General features: G+C 47.7%; 1 protein-coding gene across 1 annotated transcript in view; it reads left to right on the forward strand.

The window, feature by feature from the left end:
* The window catches only part of LOC311423015 (uncharacterized protein), a 219,465-nt gene that overhangs the window by 182,075 nt on the left and 18,397 nt on the right, over positions 1 to 18,993 (forward strand). The window contains exon 7 of the mRNA XM_084496600.1: positions 6,605 to 6,644. Coding sequence (XP_084352726.1) covers positions 6,605 to 6,644 — 40 coding nt within the window. The remainder of the gene's footprint in view (positions 1 to 6,604; positions 6,645 to 18,993) is intronic.

The raw sequence follows: 18,993 nt of genomic DNA on the forward strand, positions 1-18,993 counted from the left end.
AGAGGAACACAACGCTCGCCTTTGGCAAGGTTCAGAGCTCTCTGTGAATCCCCACAGCGGGTGGTGGCTGTTTCCTTACCTGCCCACCTGGGCCCAAGGTCAGATTTCCCACTTCATGTGTTTCATGATAGTTTCTGCCTGGAGAGGTCAGAAGAAGGTGTCTAGATAAAGACATAATAATTTAAAGGGGGGGTGGGTGGCAAGGGTAACATCGGTTGTCCCTCTGTGGATCTATGTGGGAAAGCTGTTTTCTGGAGTAAGGCTTGTACAGGTTTTTACTAGTGGATGTGTCACTGTGTGACTTCAACGTCCACCTGGAAAGCCACCTTTGGAAGTGGGACACAGCTGGTGGTGAAACCTGGTAGGTGGAAACCAGCCTGAACGAGTAAGGAAAGGAAAGTTGCCTTCCCTACTTTGACAAAAGAAACATTTTGAAGACATCTCTGGAGTGCAGGAGCGATGAGGGGATGATGCCTATTTTTATTGCTTTTTAATGCAGGTCAGAAAGTGGAATTGTGCTCACAATTCCTGCATCTTTTCTCTACGTGGCACAAGGATTCACTCAGGAGTCATCTCAGCCAGAGCTGCAAGGGGTGACCACCAGAGACTCTTTTAAAAGAAATGGGAAGCCAGCAAGCAATGCCTTTTATAAGAATAAAGTAGCACAGGGGAGAGATGGCTTACAGGGTTTTTGTTGAGAAGGCCAATAGGGTATAACCAATTCTGACAACCGAGTCAACACTGGTGGTGGGATTCAGCTAAGGATAAATGCAAGGAAGTTTGAAAGTCATTTGCTGCTCCACCTTGTGGAACAGGTTGTGGCTTTGAGCTAGCATCAGGAAAACAGAGGTAGACTGGTGAAATCAGTAGGCTTTTCATGATGAGTGCTCAGGTAGCTGCAGGGGCCTTGAGTCAATAAGCCTGTGAGTATCCTCATTCTGCTTCCCGCTGACAGTTCTTGTTCTCTTTCAGTCATGTAGGAACACATGAGTACAACTAGTGTCCAGCTCAGGGTATTTCTTTTGTTCCGCTATCCTAATCAAACTTTTCCAAGTCCCCCAGGAACTGCCTGTAGCTGAGCAGAGAAGGCTTGTTCCTGGCTCTGACAGCCCCTTCGGTGTCCATGTGCTTTCCTGAGCTGAGCTCAGCTGGATCCTTATTCCTCAGATTTTTCCTTCCTGTTCTACAAGCTGTTGACCAGCAGAAGGTTTGTCAGGACAGAGTAACAAGGACTGAGGAGAGGTGCAACTTCTCCAGTGGGGTATGGCTAGGCTTTTTGTAATGGGAGGAAATGCTGTGTGACTCTGGCTTCAGCAACAAGCTGACCTTTGGCTCAGGAACCAGGCTGTCCGTCCAACCAAGTGAGTGTGGAGCTTTCCTTAGGTGTTCCATATGGGACTCGTGCTACAGATGTTGTTCCATTTCCATCCTTTCACTTCACCTTTGTAGAGCTGAAATTCCTTCTCTCCCCTTGTAGACTCTGAGACTGTTCTGGGTGCAGTATTTAATGAAGTTCTGGGTGGTTGGATTCAAGCTCAACTTGAGGTCTACATGTCCTTGTGAAAGGGTGACCTGGGAAGGGTCGATGCCAGCCACAAAGTGCTTCATTGTTATAGGTAGATGAGAGCGTTTGGGTAGACCTTCTGTTGCGGTGAGTGCTGACTGGAACAGACTCACCTTTGGAGCTTAAACAAAGCTTTGTGTAAAGCCTCATGAGTACCATTAATCTTACACAGCCTTGGAGGGCAAGGCAGATGTAGCCCAGACAGTAATGTTGGAGTGTAACTTTTAGTCAGGCTCCCTATGAGTGTGCACAAACCTGTGCATTCTGGCTGGGTATGGCAGAGCTGAAAGGTGCTGTGGGAAGTAGATGCAGCAGAGCAGCAGTTTGTCCCAGGAATGCAGGGGAAAGCTTCTTACAAAGGCATGGCAGGGGTGGTTGCTTTGTGGCCATGGACAGCCCATGCTCAGCCAAGCAGAGTCCCAAGCCAAGTCTTGGTGTTTTGAGGCAGTAGAAAACCCGATGATTATAAGGCAGCAACTGGGCTTTTTGTTGTGGGAAGAAATGCTGTGTCACTACAGCAGTGACACGCTGACCTTTGGCTCAGGGACCAGGCTGTCTGTCCTACCAAGTGAGTGTGGAGCTTGCCATAGGTGTCCCGTAAGTGGTCTACCAAGACCAGCTTTTCCTTGGCTTTTTATTTTTTTAAGCTTGTGTAGTTGCTGGCCAAATGCATTTTTCATAACTCTTGCAGAGCTGGTAATGAGCTGCTATTTGAATGTCCTTCAGTCTGCTGCAGTTCTCAAACCCTGTGCTTCTGCAGCTGTGGGGCTACCCGTGATGTGCTTTCCCTCAGGACAGCCATGGCTCAGGATAGAAGCAGCAGTCCTGTCATCTCACAGCTGCCTCTGAAATGCATGGATCGCCTGGCATGATGGTTTTCCATATGCTTTGTGCACAGAAGCAGTGCCACACACACAGTCCCCCTGATTCTGGGCAAACGTTACTGTAGCTGAGATTTGTTACTCGTGAGACTTAATAATTACCAAAGGTGACAGGGAATGCTCCTCTGAAAAGTGCAAGTGAGCTAGGGAATGGATTTTACTTTGTTGCAAGCAGTGGTCCTGCGCTTGATCCTGCTGTGTCAGGGATTTCTTCTGTGGACTGAGTCCAAGCGCTTTGTGCTTGAGATCATATGCAGAACTTTGGAAACACAATTGGGCTATTCTCCCAGCATCCCTAGTACTTGGTTTTCCCCCATATCCCAATGCCCTGGCCTCCCTGCAGTTTGCTATGGCACCTAATCTCCCTTACGTGCCTGGTTCTTTCCTTCCCTTGGCACCGTCAAACTGGCATCCTTGCGCCTTAGTGGGTATTTGCCTTTGTGATGGGAAAGCAAGCTGGGCTTTTTGTAGTTGGAGGAAATGCTGTGTCACTACAGCAGCGACAAACTGACCTTTGGCTCAGGGTCCAGGCTGTCCGTCCTACCAAGTGAGTGTGGAGCTTTCCCTAGGTGTTCCATATGTGAATCTTGCGACAGATGTTGTTCCGTTTCCATGTTTTCACTTCACCTTTGCCAAGCTGAAATGCCTTCTCTCCTCATGCAGGCTCTGAGATTTCCCTGGGTGCAGTATTTAATGAGGGCTTGGTTGGTTGGAGCAAATCTCAGCTTGAGGTCTGCATGTCCTTGGGAAAGTGCGACCTGTGTGATGCTGGCAAGGGCCTTGGCCAGCCACATGAACGGCTTGTTTGTTATGGGTAGATGAGACCATTTGTGTAATGGCCTTTGGTGCTGTGGGTGCTGACTGGAACAGGCTCACCTTTGGAGCTGGAACAAAGCTCTGTGTAAAGCCTCGTGAGTACAGTTACAGGTATTACTTATCCTTTTTGGACTAGTCTGAAATAGTCCAGACAGTAATGTTGGAGTTTAAGTTTGGTCATGATTTTGTCAAGCACAAGCCTGCGCCTTTTCTCTGGGTGTGGTAGAGCAGTGAGGTACTGCAAGAAGAAAAGGCAGCAGAGCAGAAATCTGTCCCTGGAACAGTGGGAAGGCTACTTACAAAGGCATGCCGGGGCGGTTGCTTTGTGGCCATGGACAGTCCATGCTCAGCTGGGCAGGGTCCCAAGGCAAGTCCTGGGGTTCTGAGGCAAGAGAAAACCCCGTGTGTACATGTATAATGCAGGAGCTGGAAAGATGAGATTCAGTGATGGAATGTCACTGAGTGTAAAACATCACGAGTACAAGCATTGAGCTCACAGTAGCACTTTGTAGCAAAGTAGGGTACCAGGAACCTGCATTCTGCTGGCTTTTTCTTCTTTTTTAGCTTTTGTCATTGCTGACTAAATGTATTTTTCACCAGTCTTGCAGAGCCAGTCATGAAGTACTATCTGAACATGTCTCAGTCTGCTGCGGTTCTCAAACCTTGTGCTTCTGCAGCTATGGGGTTATCCTGGGTGTTAGTTCCCTTAAGACAGGCTTTCTGTTGGGACAGAAGCAGCAGTCCTGTTTTCTCACTTCTGCTTCTGAAACTCATGAATTGCCTGACATGATGTTTTTCTACATGTTTTTTGCACAGAAGCAGTGCCACACATATTGTCCTCCTGATTCTGGGCAAGAGTTACTGTAGGTGAAAGTTGCTGCTCATGGGTTTTATTGAGTACCAAAGGCAACAGGGACTGCTAGGGAATGGATTTTCCTTTGTTGCAGGCAGTGTCCCAGCGCTTGAGCCTGTTGTGACAGGGAGCTCCGCTGTGGCCCTAGTCTAGGTGCTTTGTGCTTGAGGTCACGTGCAGGGCTGGCAGAGACATTTTTGTAATGAGGTGTGCCATCGTGTGTCCAATGCGCATGCAGTCACTTTTGGAAAAGGAACTGTGCTTTCAGTTGTACCAGGTAAGAAGCAATTTATGCTGAAAAACAGTGTCTTTTTCTTCTTGATGGCAAACCAGTGGACTCCCCAGCAATACTGTGGGGAGATGGGGAGGGGGAGTTTTGGGTTTTCCTCTCAGTTTTGGGACCTTTTTCATCCCATGAAGCAAGACTCTCAACCTCTACTTGTGGCCTAGATTACTTGAGAACCATCTTACCATTTTGGGCCCCTTCTAGCCTTGTCATGGTTCACCTCAGCCTTGGGGACAAGTGCATATTCTCCAGGAGCTGCTGGGGTTTTTGTAATGAAAGGAAATGCTGTGTGGCTCTGGCTCTACATACGGTAAATTGACCTTTGGCTCAGGGACCAGGCTGTCTGTCCATCCAAGTGAGTACTCAGCTTTCCTGTTTCTCCTTTGTCAGATGTTCTTATGTATACTGTGTTTAACCCCATAGACATCCATGTGGTATCCACACCTCCTTACAGAGGGGAAGGAGAGTGTAGGCACTATTTCATTTGTTGTGAACAACGTAAGCCATTGGAGATGTCTCTGAGATAATGGTTTTTCATGAAATCCCCATACAAGTGAGCAATCACCATTGAAACATGCTCTTGTGTCTCAAACTGCGAGTGGCTTCATTTTTGCCCTGTTCTTTGTTGTTTTGTGGGGATGAACTTTGGGAACACAACTGGGCTATTCTCCAGACATACCTAGGAATTGGTTTTCCCACAGGTCTCTATGCCTTGGGTCCTTGCAGTTCTTTATGGCACCTCATCTCCCTTACTTGCCTGGTTCTTTCCCTCCCATGGCTCTGAGCATTGTTGTCTCCGTGTGTCTTGGATAACCGATGCTTCAGACAACTTTGGAGTCATGCTTCCCTTGTCCCTCAAGCTCTTCCGGAGCCTGCAGTGAAGCTGTACAATAGCACTGCAAAAAAAGTCCATGCAAATGCTGGGTGCTGTTCTTTGTAACATCTTGAAGCTGCTTCAACACCTTTTAACTCTAATGTAACAGAAAGGTAGGGTTTGGGATGAAGACAGCCCCTATTGCCAGTGTTCTTTCCTGAGCTGGGCTCTTCTGGTCCTGTCTTTGCCATCTTCTCCTCCTCTCCCCCAACAAGTGGAGTGGTGCATGGTTTTGCAGTAGTGTGCACCACTGAATGATGTAGAAAGGGCAATCTGGGGGACAGTAGATCTTGACGTCTGCTGACAGGTTTCTGCTTTGTCCAAGGGAAAAATGTCAGACCTCAGGCTCCCAGGAACAGTGGTCTCCTGCCTCTTAAGGGATGTAGAAAGGCGTATAGTACTTGTTGAGATGAAAAGCACTGTGTGAACTAAGGCAAGATCAACTTTGGGAGGGGATTCTTCACGTTTTGCCTAGAAAGTGCCACCACCACTTTGTAGTCTCCTTCCATGTGGGGTAAACCTACCCATTTTACAGCAGTCCTCTAAAAAGGGGTTTGTCCCATTCCATTGGCCCTGTGGTGCTCTAGGTCTCACAGAGAGCCTGGGGAGTCCTGACTTCAGGATGCAGCTGGCTCTGAGTTACCTGCATCACTGTGCAGCTGGTCTGTGGACAGCAAGCACTGCAAAGAGGTTGTCACAGTTTTTATGGATTGAAGGATTGCTGTGTGAATGCAGGAGGTACTGGCTGTAAGCCTGCCTTTATCTCTGCAATGAGACATACATTTAGGTCACATAAGTGCTGCACTGAAGCCGCACTTTGCACTTTGTGCCAGGCTGTTCCTCGGGTAGTTGAGAGCTGCAGCATGACTGTGTGTTTGATCGCTGATGGTGAAAAACTCAAGCAATTGGCTTTGCTTGATGGGAATGCTAGAATGGTCCAACATGACCCTGACTACTGTCCCTTTAGCTGGGTTGGAACATGTTGCACCATATCAGCTCCCAGATGCCACGACCCTGTGGGAAGTCTCTTGTATGTCCTAGGGTCCTAGCAGGGTTTGTGCGTGTGGGCGTGGGTGGGAAGCACTGTGTGAATGCTGGTGTTTATAGCAAAGTCTCTTCTGGGAGCAGGACAAGACTTCTAGTAGTGGCCAACAAGTGGTCTCTGATGGGGAAGGTGTGCCTAAAGATTGTAAGGTCCTTGTAAAGTTCCAGGGACTATGCATTGTCAGACTGATTTCCCAGCCCCTTGGTGGGGATTAGCCTTTATGATGGCAAAGCTCACTGAGCTTTTTGTAATGGGAGGAAATGCTGTGTGAATAACTTCAACAAGCCTACTTTTGGTTCAGGGACCAGGCTGTCCGTCCAACCAAGTGAGTGTGGAGCTTTCCATAGTTTTTTCAAATGTGACTCTTACTATTGGTGTTGTACCATTTCCATCCTTTATCTTCACCTTTGCTGTGCTGAAATGCCTTCTCTCCCTTTGTGCCTTTGTGATGGCAAAGACAGATGGACTTTTTGTAGTGGGAGGAAATGCTGTGTGATTCTGGATCCTACAACAAGCTGACCTTTGGCTCAGGAACTAGGCTGTCTGTCAAACCAAGTGAGTGTGGAGCTTTCCTTAGGTGTTCCATATGGGACTCGTGCTACAGATGTTGTTCCATTTCCATCCTTTAACTTCACCTTTGCCAAGCTGAAATGCCTTCTCCCCACTTGCCTGCTTTGAGAGTGTCCTGGGTGCAGTATTTAATGAGGTTTTGGATGGTTGGAGCAAATTTCATCTTGAGGTCTGCATTTCCTTGGGAAAGGGTGACCTGTGTGTTTTTGGGAAGGGTCTCTGCCAGCCACAGAAAAAGCTTTCTTGTTATGGGTAGATGAGACTGCTTATGTAATGGACATTGTTTCTGTGAGTGCTGTTTTGAACAGGCTTACCTTTGGAGCTGGAACAAAGCTTTGTGTAAAGCCTGGTGAGTATTGTTACAGTTCTTAGTTAGCCTTGTAGGATGAGGCAGAAATATCAAAGACAGTAATGTTAGAATGTAAGTTTTGGTCTGGTTTCCTATGAGTGTGCATAAGTCTGTGCCTTCTCTCTGGATATGGCAGAGCTGCAAGGTGCCGCAGGAAGAACTGATGGAAGAGCAGAAGTTTGTCCCTGGAATGGTGGGAAAGCTATTTACAAAGGCTTGTCATGGGAGGTTGTTTTGTGGGCATGGACAGCCCGTACTCCAGCAGGCAGGGGCCTGAGCCAAGTCCTGGAGTTCTGAGGCAGGAGAAAACCCAAAGTGAGTTTATAATGCAGGAGCTGGACAGATGAGGTTCTGTGATGGATCGTCACTAACTGTAAAACACGATGAGTACAAGCACTGAGCTCACAGTAGCACTTTGTAGCAAAGGAAGGTACCAGGACCAGCTTTTCCTTTTTTTTTTGTTTTTTGTAAGCTTGTGTAGTTTCTGACTAAATGCATTTTTCATAACTCTTGCAGAGCTGGTAATGAGCTGCTATCTGAATGTGCCTCAGTCTGCTGTGTTTCTCAAAGCTACTGCTTCTGCAGCTGTGGGGCTACCCGTGATGTGCTTTCCCTAAGGACATGTTTTTTCTCCAGACACAAGCAGCAGTCCTGTCATCTCACATCTGCCTGTGAAATGCATGGATTGCCCGGCATGATGGTTTTCTCCATGGTTTGTGCACAGAAGCAGTGTTACACACATGTTACCCCTGTTTCTGGTCAAGAACTATTTTAGGTGATAGTTGTCACTCGTAGGGCTTAATGATTACCAAAGGTGATAGTGAATGCTCCTCTGAAAAGTGCAAGTGAGCTAGGGAATGGATTTTACTTTGTTGCAGGTAGTGTCCCTGTGCTTGAGCCTGTTAGGTCAGGGAGCTACCCTGTGGTCTGATTCCAGGTGCTTTGTGCTTGAGATCACATGCAGGGCTGGCAGAGACATTTTTGTAATGAGACGTGCCACAGTGCGTTAAACGTGCGCACAGTCACTTTTGGGAAAGGAACTGTGCTTTATGTTGTTCCAGGTAAGTAGCAAATTATGCTGAAAAAAACAAGTGTTCTCCCTTTTGCCATGTTCTTCATTGATCTGTGTGTGTGGGGAAGAACTTTGGAAATGCAACTGGACTATTGTCCGAGCATTCCTAGTACTTGGTTTTCCCACATGTCCCAGTTCCTTGGGCACCTTGCAGTTTGCTATTGCACCAAATCTCCCTTACATGCCTTGTTCTTTCCTTCTCTTTCCACTGTCAGTCTGGCTTCCTTAGACCCTGGTGGGTATTTGTGTTTGTGATGGGAATGAGAGCTGGGATTTTTGCACAGTCTGGAAGAACTGTGGGGACAGCGGGAGGGGGAGTTTTGGGTTTGTCTCTCAATTTTGGGACCGTTTTCATCCCATGAAGCCAGACCCTTAAGTTCCACTTGTGGCCTGGAATCCTTCACCCCATCTTGCACTTCTGCCTACCTTCCTAGCCTTGGCACGGTTCAGCTCAGCGTTGAGGACAAGTGCTGCTTCTCTAGGAGCTGCCTGGACTTTTTGTAATGGGAGGAAATGCTGTGTGGCTCTGGATCTGGATATGACAGACTGACCTTTGGCTCAGGGACCAGGCTGTCTGTCCAACCAAGTGAGTGCTCAGCTTTCCTGTTTCTCCTTTGTCAGATGTCCCTATGTATCCTGGGTTTCATCCTGTAGACATCCATGTGGTATCCACACCTCCTTACAGAGGGGAAGGAGAGTGTAGGCACTATTTCATTTGTTGTGAACAACGTAAGCTATCAAAGGTGTCTCTGAGATAATGGTCTTTGATGAAATCCCCACACAAGTGAACAATCACCATTGAAACATGCTCTTGTGCCTCAAAATATGAGTGGCTTCATTTTTGCCTTGTTCTTTGTTGTTTTGTGGGGACGAATTTTGGGAATGCAACTGGGCTATTCTTCAGGCATCGTGAGGACTTGGTTTCCCCACATGTCCCAATGCGTTGGGCTCCTTGCAGTTCTTTATGGCACCTAATCTCCCTTACATGTATGATTCTTTCCCTCCGATGACTCTGAGCATTCTTGGCTATGTGTGTCTTGGATAACTGATTCTTTGGGGTCATGCTTCCCTTGTCCCTCAAGCTCTTAAGGAGGCTGCAGTGAAGCTGTGCAATAGCACTGCAAAAAAAATGTGCATGCAAGTAGTGGGTGCTGGTCTTTGTAACATCTCAAAGCTGCTTCAACACCTTTTAACTGTAATGTGACAGAAAGATAGGGTTTGGGATGAAGACAGCCCCTATTGACAGTGTCCTTTCCTGAGCTAAGCCATTCTTTGCTACTTCTCCTCCTTGCCCCCAACAAGTGGAGTGGTGCATGGTTTGGCAGGAGTGTTCACCACTGAATGGTGGACAGAGAACACTCCAGTGGACAGAGAATCTTGTCTGCTGACATGTTTCTGTTGTGTCCACCAGACAATGCTAGGAGCTTGGCTCCCTAGGAACAGAGGTGTCCTGTTTAACAGATGATGTTGGAAGGGCATATAGTTCTTGTTGAGGCAAAAAGCACTGTGTGAACTACGACAAGTTCACACTTGGGAAGGGAACACGACTTCAGGTTTTGCCTAGTAAGTGCCACCACCACCTCGTATTCTCCTTCCATGTTGGGCAAACCCACCCATTCTGCAGCTGTTAGTGGCTACCTGGCACTTCTCCTCTCAGGCATGTAATGCTGCAGCTGTGCAGCTGCATACAATCAGCTTGCCTTTAGGTCAGGCTTTGAGTCAGGACAAAAGCAGCAGTCTTCTCAAAAAGGATTTTCCTATCCCATGAGCCCTGTGGTGCTCTAGGTCCCACAGAGAGCCTGGGGGGTCCTGACTTCAGGACGCAGCTGGCTCTGAGTTACCTTCAGCACTGTGCAGCTGGTCTGTGGACAGCAAGCACTGCAAAGAGGTTGTCATGGCTTTGGTGGATTGAGGGGTTGCTGTGTGAGCGCAGGAGGTGCTGGCTACAAGCCTGCCTTTGGACGTGCAACGGGAGTTTCTGTTGGGTCGTGTAAGTGCTGTGCTGTGGCCGTGCTTTGTTTTTTTGTGCCAGGCATTTCCTTGGGAGGTTGATAGCAGCAGCGTGCCTGAGTGTTTGATTGCTGGTGGTGACAAACTCAAGCAATCGGCTTTGCTTGACGGGAATATGCCAGGTTGGTCCAACATGACCCTGACTGCTGTCCTTTTGACTGGGTTGGAACGTGTTGCTCCACACCAGCTCCCAGATTTTGCCGCGACCCCGTGGGGAGTCTCTCGTATGTCCTAGTGTCCTAGCAGGGTTTGTGCGTGTGGGGGCAGGTGGGAAGCAGAATGAATGCTGGTGCTTATAGCAAGGTCTCTTCTGGGAGCAGCACAAGGCTCCTAGCAGTGGCTGGCAAATGGTCTCTGATGGGGAGGGTGTCCCTGATACTCTTAAAGATCTCAGAGGTCCAGGGACTATGCATTGTCAGACTGGTTTCCTTGCCTCTTGGTGAGGATTTGCTTTTGTGATGGCAAAGGGAGCTGGACTTTTTGTAACGGGAGTACATGCTGTGTGACTGACAACTACAAGCTGACCTTTGGCTCAGGAACCAGGCTGTCTGTCCTACCAAGTGAGTGTGGAGCTTTCCATAGGTGTTCCATATGGGACTCTTGCTACAAATGCCTTCTCTCCCTTTGTAGGCTCTGAGAGCTCCCTGGGTGCAGTATTTAATGAGGTTTTGGGTGGTTGGAGCAAAGCTCAACTTGAAGTCTGCATGCTTTGGTCCTTGAGAATCCTCAAGTACTGATCTTTCTGAGGTCACACTGTCTGTTCAGAGGTTTCTTCTGCTGTATGTAGTTACTGTATAGTCATAAAACCTTTAGCGTGCTGTCTGAACTATGAATAGTGGAACAAAAATATTCACATTTGGGCAAGATATGGATCTATCTGTGAAACCCCACGGGGGGTGGTGGCTGTTATCTTACCCGTCCACCCGGCCCCAAGGTCAGATTTCCCACTTCATGTGTTTCATGACAGTGTCTGCGTGGAGAGTTCAGAAGAACATGGCCAAAATAATAATGCTCTTGTTTGCACCCAATCCTCTACCCCTTGTGAATGAGATTCCTGAGGAGATTGGTCTTGGTAGCAGTGAAACTCGTGTTCGGTTCCTGTACTAGCTGTAGCTGCCAGTGTTGAAACTGCACGAGTGACAACTGTTACAGATAGCTGGGATGTGTGATTGCTTTTGTACTGTTTCTAAAGCCTATGCAGACTCTCTGCTCCTGCACATTTAAGCAGCATCATTGGTTTCAGCTGCAAGAACATGTACGCCTATCTCAAAGGACACAGCAGGAATGCCGTGATACTGGAACAGCTCACGGTGTTTGAATGACCAGTGAGGAGGTGTCCAGGAGGGATCCCCTTATCCATAAAGTGCTGGTCAGATTCCATCATGGCACAGGTGCAGGCGTTCCTTGTCTTCTTCCAGGTCCTGGTTTGTCAAGGCTGGAGATATTCCTGGCTTCAGTTCGCTGCTTTTGATGGGAAGGAGCTGCTCTCCTCAAGTTTCTTTGTAGAGTCATTGGGAAGAGAGCAGATGTTTTTTGCTGTGGTGTGAAGGATTCTGTTAACATGCAGAACTACAAAGTGATTCAAGGGACACGGAAAAATCCTAGTTTTGCAGACCAGTGAGTACAAGGAGTCCCCAGCATGGGATATTTCCCTTGCTCCGCTATCCTAATCAGCCCTTTGCAAATCCCTCAAGAGTTCTCTGCAGCTGATCAGAGCTTGTTCCTGGCTCTGAGAGCCCCTTGGGTGCTCATGGCCTTTCCTGAGCTGAGCTGAGCTGGTCTCTTACTCCCCAGATTTCCCTTCCTCTTCCTCAAGCTGTTGATCAGCACAAGGTTTGTCAGGTCAGAGAACCATGAACTGGAGAGAGGTGCACGTTCTCCAATGGTAGCTGGCAGGGCTTTTTGTAATGGGAGGAAATGCTGTGTGACACTGGCTACAACAAGGTGACCTTTGGCGCAGGGACCAGGCTGTCTGTCCTACCAAGTGAGTGTGGAGCTTTCCATAGTTGTTCCATATGGGACTCGTGCTACAGATGTTGTTCCATTTCCATCCTTTAACTTCACCTTTGCCAAGCTGAAATGCCTTCTCCCCACTTGCCTGCTTTGAGAGTGTCCTGAGTGCAGTATTTAATGAGGTTTTGGGTGGTTGGAGCAAATTTCATCTTGAGGTCTGCATTTCCTTGGGAAAGGGTGACCTGTGTGTTTTTGGGAAGGGTCTCTGCCAGCCACAGAAAAAGCTTTCTTGTTATGGGTAGATGAGACTGCTTATGTAATGGACATTGTTTCTGTGAGTGCTGTTTTGAACAGGCTTACCTTTGGAGCTGGAACAAAGCTTTGTGTAAAGCCTGGTGAGTACTGTTACAGTTCTTACTTAGCCTTGTAGGACAAGGCAGAAATATCAAAGATCGTAATGTTGGAATGTAAGTTTTGGTCTGGTATCCTGTGACTGTGCACAAGCCTGTGCCTTCTCTCTGGATATGGCAGAGCTGCAAGGTGCTGTGGGAAGAATTGATGGAAGAGCAGAAGATTTTTCCCTGAATGGTGGGAAAGCTATTTACAAAGGCTTGTCATGGGAGGTTTCTTTGTGGGCATGGACAGCCCATACTCCAGCAGGCAGGGGCCTGAGCCAAGTCCTGGAGTTCTGAGGCAGGAGAAAACCCAAAGTGAGTTTATAATGCAGGAGCTGGACAGATGAGGTTCTGTGATGGATCGTCACTAACTGTAAAACACGATGAGTATAAGCACTGAGCTCGCAGTAGCACTTTGTAGCAAAGGAAGGTACCAGGACCAGCTTTCCCTTATTTATTTTATTTTATTTTATTTTATTTTATTTTATTTTATTTTATTTTATTTTATTTTATTTTATTTTATTTTATTTTATTTTTAAAGCGTGTGCAGTTGTTTACTAAATGCATATTTTCATGGCTCTTTCAGAGCCATTCATGAGATGCTATCTGAATGTGCCTCAGTCTGCTGCGGTTCTCAAATCTTGCACTTCTGCAACTGTGGGGCTACCCGTGATGTGCTTTCCCTCAGGACAGGCTATGGCTTGGGACAGAAACAGCAGTCCTGTCATCTCACATCTGCCAGTGAAATGCATGAATTGCCTGGCATGATGCTTTGTGCACAGAAGCAGTGCCATACTCATGGTCCCCCTGATTCTGGGCAAGCATTACTGTAAGCGATAGTTGTCACTCGTAGGGCTTAACAATTACCAAAGGTCACAGGGAATGCTCCTCTGAAAAGTGCAAGTGAGCTAGGGTACGGATTTTCCTTTGTTGCAAGTAGTGTCCCTGCACTTGAGCGTTTTGTGTCAGGGATTTCTTCTGTGGACTGAGTCCAGGCGCTTTGTGCTTGAGATCACATGCAGGGCTGGCAGAAAGATTTTTGGAATGAGACGTTCCAAAGTTTCTACAATACGGGAAAAGGAATTTTTGGGAATGTAACTGTGCTTTCAGTTGTTCCAGGTAAGCAGCAAATCATACTGAAAATCATTGTGTATTTTCCTTTGCTGTGGCAACCTGGGATACTGCCCAGCATTACAGTGGAGACAGGGGTAGGGATAGTTTTGGGGTTGCCTCTTAGTTTTGTGCTCTATTACATTCCACAGATCTAGACTCTTAACCTCCACTTGTGGCCTAGGATCCTTCATCCTCTTCCCACCCTTCTGGTGACCCAGCTAGCCTTTGCACAGCTACGCCCCACCCTGAGCCAAAGTGCCACTTCTTCAGGAGCTTCCTGGGCTTTTTGCAATGGGAGGAAATACTGTGTGGCTATGGCTCTGCATACAACAAACCAACCTTTGGCTCAGGGACCAAGCTTTCTGTCCAACCAAGTGAGTGCTCTTCTCCAAGATGTTGGCAATGTTTTGGTGGATTGAGGGGTTGCTGTGTGAGCGCAGGAGTTGCTGGCTATAAGCCTGTCTTTGTCTGTGCAACAAGAATTACTGTTAGGTCACGTAAGTGCTGCATATGGCCGTGCTTTGTGCTTTGTGCCAGGCCTTTCCATGGGTGGTTGAGAGCTGCAGGGTGCCTGGGTGTTTGATCGCAGTTGGTGACCACCTCCAGCGATCGGCTTTGCTTGACGGGAATGTGCCAGGTTGGTCCAACATGACCCCGACTGCTGTCCCTTTGTCTGTGTTGGAACACGTGGCTCCACACCAGCTCCCAGATTTTGCTGTGACCTTGTGGCAAAGCTCACTGAGCTTTTTGTAATGGGAGGAAATGCTGTGTGACTTTGGCTATGGCAACAAGCTGACCTTTGGCTCAGGAACCCGGCTGTCTGTCCTACCAAGTGAGTGTGGAGCTTTCCATTGGTGTTCCATATGAGCATCTTGCTGCACATGTTGTTCCATTTACAACCTTTCACTCCACCTTTGCCGAGCTGTAATGCCTTCTCTCCCTGTGCAGGCTCTGAGACTGCTCTGGGTGCAGTATTTAATGAGGGCTTGGTTGTTAGGAGCACAGCTCAATTTGAGGCGTGCATGCTTTGTTCCCTGTGAATCGCCCAGTGCGGACTTTCCTGAGGTCATATCATCTGTTCAGAGGTTCCTTCTGCTGTATGTGGTTGCTGTATAGCCTTAAAGCCTTTAGTGTGCTGGCTGAACTGTGGACAGAGGAACACAACACTCGCCTTTGGCAAGGTTCAGAGCTCTCTGTGAATCCCCACAGCGGGTGGTGGCTGTTTCCTTACCTGCCCACCTGGGCCCAAGGTCAGATTTCCCACTTCATGTGTTTCATGATAGTTTCTGCCTGGAGAGGTCAGAAGAAGGTGTCTAGATAAAGACATAATAATTTAAAGGGGGGGTGGGTGGCAAGGGTAACATCGGTTGTCCCTCTGTGGATCTATGTGGGAAAGCTGTTTTCTGGAGTAAGGCTTGTACAGGTTTTTACTAGTGGATGTGTCACTGTGTGACTTCAACGTCCACCTGGAAAGCCACCTTTGGAAGTGGGACACAGCTGGTGGTGAAACCTGGTAGGTGGAAACCAGCCTGAACGAGTAAGGAAAGGAAAGTTGCCTTCCCTACTTTGACAAAAGAAACATTTTGAAGACATCTCTGGAGTGCAGGAGCGATGAGGGGATGATGCCTATTTTTATTGCTTTTTAATGCAGGTCAGAAAGTGGAATTGTGCTCACAATTCCTGCATCTTTTCTCTACGTGGCACAAGGATTCACTCAGGAGTCATCTCAGCCAGAGCTGCAAGGGGTGACCACCAGAGACTCTTTTAAAAGAAATGGGAAGCCAGCAAGCAATGCCTTTTATAAGAATAAAGTAGCACAGGGGAGAGATGGCTTACAGGGTTTTTGTTGAGAAGGCCAATAGGGTATAACCAATTCTGACAACCGAGTCAACACTGGTGGTGGGATTCAGCTAAGGATAAATGCAAGGAAGTTTGAAAGTCATTTGCTGCTCCACCTTGTGGAACAGGTTGTGGCTTTGAGCTAGCATCAGGAAAACAGAGGTAGACTGGTGAAATCAGTAGGCTTTTCATGATGAGTGCTCAGGTAGCCGCAGGGGCCTTGAGTCAATAAGCCTGTGAGTATCCTCATTCTGCTTCCCGCTGACAGTTCTTGTTCTCTTTCAGTCATGTAGGAACACATGAGTACAACTAGTGTCCAGCTCAGGGTATTTCTTTTGTTCCGCTATCCTAATCAACCCTTTCCAAGTCCCCCAGGAGCTACCTGTAGCTGAGCAGAGAAGGCTTGTTCCTGGCTCTGACAGCCCCTTCGGTGTCCATGTGCTTTCCTGAGCTGAGCTCAGCTGGACCCATATTCCTCAGATTTTTCCTTCCTGTTCTACAAGCTGTTGACCAGCAGAAGGTTTGTCAGGACAGAGTAACGGGGACTGAGGAGAGGTGCAACTTCTCCAGTGGGGTATGGCTAGGCTTTTTGTAATGGGAGGAAATGCTGTGTGAATCTGGCTTCACCAAACTGACCTTTGGCTCAGGAACCAGGCTGTCCGTCCTACCAAGTGAGTGTGGAGCTTTCCATAGGTGTTCCATATGGGACTCTTGATACAGATATTGTTTCATTTCTAATCTTAAGCCTCACCTTTGTCAAGTGAAATGCTTTCTCTCCCCTTGTAGACTCTGAGACTACTCTGGGTGCAGTATTTATTCATTCTGCTCATTCTGCTCATTTATGCTCATTCTGCTTCCTGCTGACAGCTCCTGTGTTCTTTTTTTCATGTAGGGACACCAATGACTTGAACCCTTCCATTAAGAGATGGTGCTTTTGTAATATAGCCATGCCTACCTGTGAAATTTCAGGTAGGGCAGACAGCTTTGTCCACCAGAGCTCTGTGAGGCTGACCATTGCTCTTCTGAAGAAAGGCCAAAAGAATAATGCTCCTTTTTGCATCCAATCCTCTTCCCCCTTGTACATGAGATCCCTGAGGAGATTGGTCTTGGTAGCAGTGAAACTCGTGTTCGGTTCCTGTACTAGCTGTAGCTGTCAGTGTTAAAACTGCACTAATGGCAACTGTTACAGATTGCTGGGATGTGTGATTGCTTTTGTACTGTTTCTAAAGCCTATGCAGACTCTCTGCTCCTGCACATTTAAGCAGCGTCATTGGTTTCAGCTGCAAGAACATGTATGCCTATCTCAAAGGACACAGCAGGAATGCCATGATACTGGAACAGCTCACGGTGTTTGAATGACCAGTGAGGAGGTGTCCAGGAGGGATCCCCTTATCCATAAAGTGCTGGTCAGACTCCATCATGGCACAGGTGCAGGCGTTCCTTGTCTTCTTCCAGGTCCTGGTTTGTCAAGGCTGGAGATACTCCTGGCTTCAGTTCGCTGCTTTTGATGGGAAGGAGCTGCTCTCCTCAAGTTTCTTTGTAGAGTCATTGGGAAGAGAGCAGATGTTTTTTGCTGTGTTGTGGAAGGGCTCTGTTAAAACGTGGAACTACAGAGTACTGCTGGCAACAGGAAAACTCCTAGTTGTGCAGCCCAGTGAGTGCAACTGGTGCCCAGCTTGGGATATTTCTATTGCTCCGCTATCCTAAGCAGTGCTTTCCAAGTCCCCCAGGAGTTACATTTAGCTGTGCAGAGAAAGCTTGTTCCTTGTTCTGACATCTCCAGGGGTGCTCATGGCTTTTCCTGAGCTGAACTCAGCTGGGCCCTTATTCTCCAAATTTCCCTTCCTCTTCCTCAAGCTGTTGATCAGCACAAGGTTTGTCAGGACAGAGAAGCAAGAACTGGTGAGAGGTACAACTTCTCAAGTGGGGGCTGGCAGGGCTTTTTGTAATGGAAGTGCTGTGTGACTGGGTTCAACTACAAGCTGACCTTTGGCTCAGGAACCAGGCTGTCTGTCCAACCACGTGAGTGTGGAGCTTTCCATAGGTGTTCCATATGTGACTCTTACTACAGATGTTGTTCCATTTTCATCCTTTACCTTCACCTTGGTCAAGCTGAAATGCCTTCTTTCCCCATGCAGGCTCTTAGGGCTCCCTAGGCGCAGTATTTAATGACGTTTTGGTTGGTTGGTGCAAAGCTCCACTTGAGGTCTGCATGCCCTTGGGAAGAGAAACCTGTGTGTTGCTGGGAAGGGTCTCTGCCCACCACACAAAGGGCTTCCTCATTATGGGGGTATGAGAGCATTAGTGTAATGGCCTTTGGTGCTGTGAGTAATGTTTTGAACAGGCTCATCCTTGGAGCTGGAACAAAACTTTGTGTAAAACGTGGTGAGTACAGTTACAGGGCACTTAGCCCTGTATTGGGAAGAAATGCTGTGTGACTAGCTTCACCAAGCTAGTTATTAATTAGCCTTGCAGGGGAAGGAAGAAATAGCCCAGACAGTAATGTTGGAGTGTAAGTTTTGGTCTGATTTCCTATGAGTGTGCACAAGCCTGTGCCTTTTCTCTGGGTATGGCAGTGCTGCAAGATGCTGTGGGAAGAAGGTACATCAGAGCAGAAATTTGTCTCTGGAACAGAGGGGAAGCCTATTTACAAAAGCATGTCAAGGACAGTTAGTTGCTTTGTGGCATAGACAGTGCATGCTCGGTGGAGCAGGGGCCTGAGCCAAGTCCTGGTGTTTCTGAGGCAGCAGAAAACCCTGTTTATATAATGCAGCAACTGGAAAGATGAGATTCAGTGATGGAACGTCACTGATTGTAAAACATCACGAGTACAAGCACCGAGCACACAGTAGCACTTTGTAGCAAAGGAGGCTACCAGGAGTATGCTTTCACTTGACTTCTTTTAATCAAACTTGTGTAGATGCTGACCAAATGCATTGTTCACAGCTCTGCAGAGCTGTTCATGAGATGCTATCTGAACGTGCCTCAGTCTGCTGCGGTTCTCAAACCTTGTGCTTTTGCAGTTGCAGGGCCACCCGTGATGTGCTTTCCATCAGAAAAGGCACATCAGAAGCAGCAGTCCTGACATCTCACGGCTGTCTCTGAAATGCATGGATTGCCTGACATGATGGTTTTCCACATGCTTTGTGCACAAAAGCAGTGCCACACACATGGTCCCCCTGATTCTGGGCAAGAGTTACTGTAGGTGAGATTTGTTGCTTGTGGGACTTAATAATTACAAAATGAGGCATGGAACGCTCCTCTGAAAAGTGCAATTGAGCTAGGGAACAGATTTTCCTTTATTGCAGGTAGTGGCCCTGCACTTGAGCCTGTTGTGTCAAGGAGCTCTTCTGTGGACTGGTTCCAGGTGCTT

This window comes from Aythya ferina (assembly GCF_964211825.1).
Source record: "Aythya ferina genome assembly, chromosome: 23".
NCBI classification, from domain to species: domain Eukaryota; kingdom Metazoa; phylum Chordata; class Aves; order Anseriformes; family Anatidae; genus Aythya; species Aythya ferina.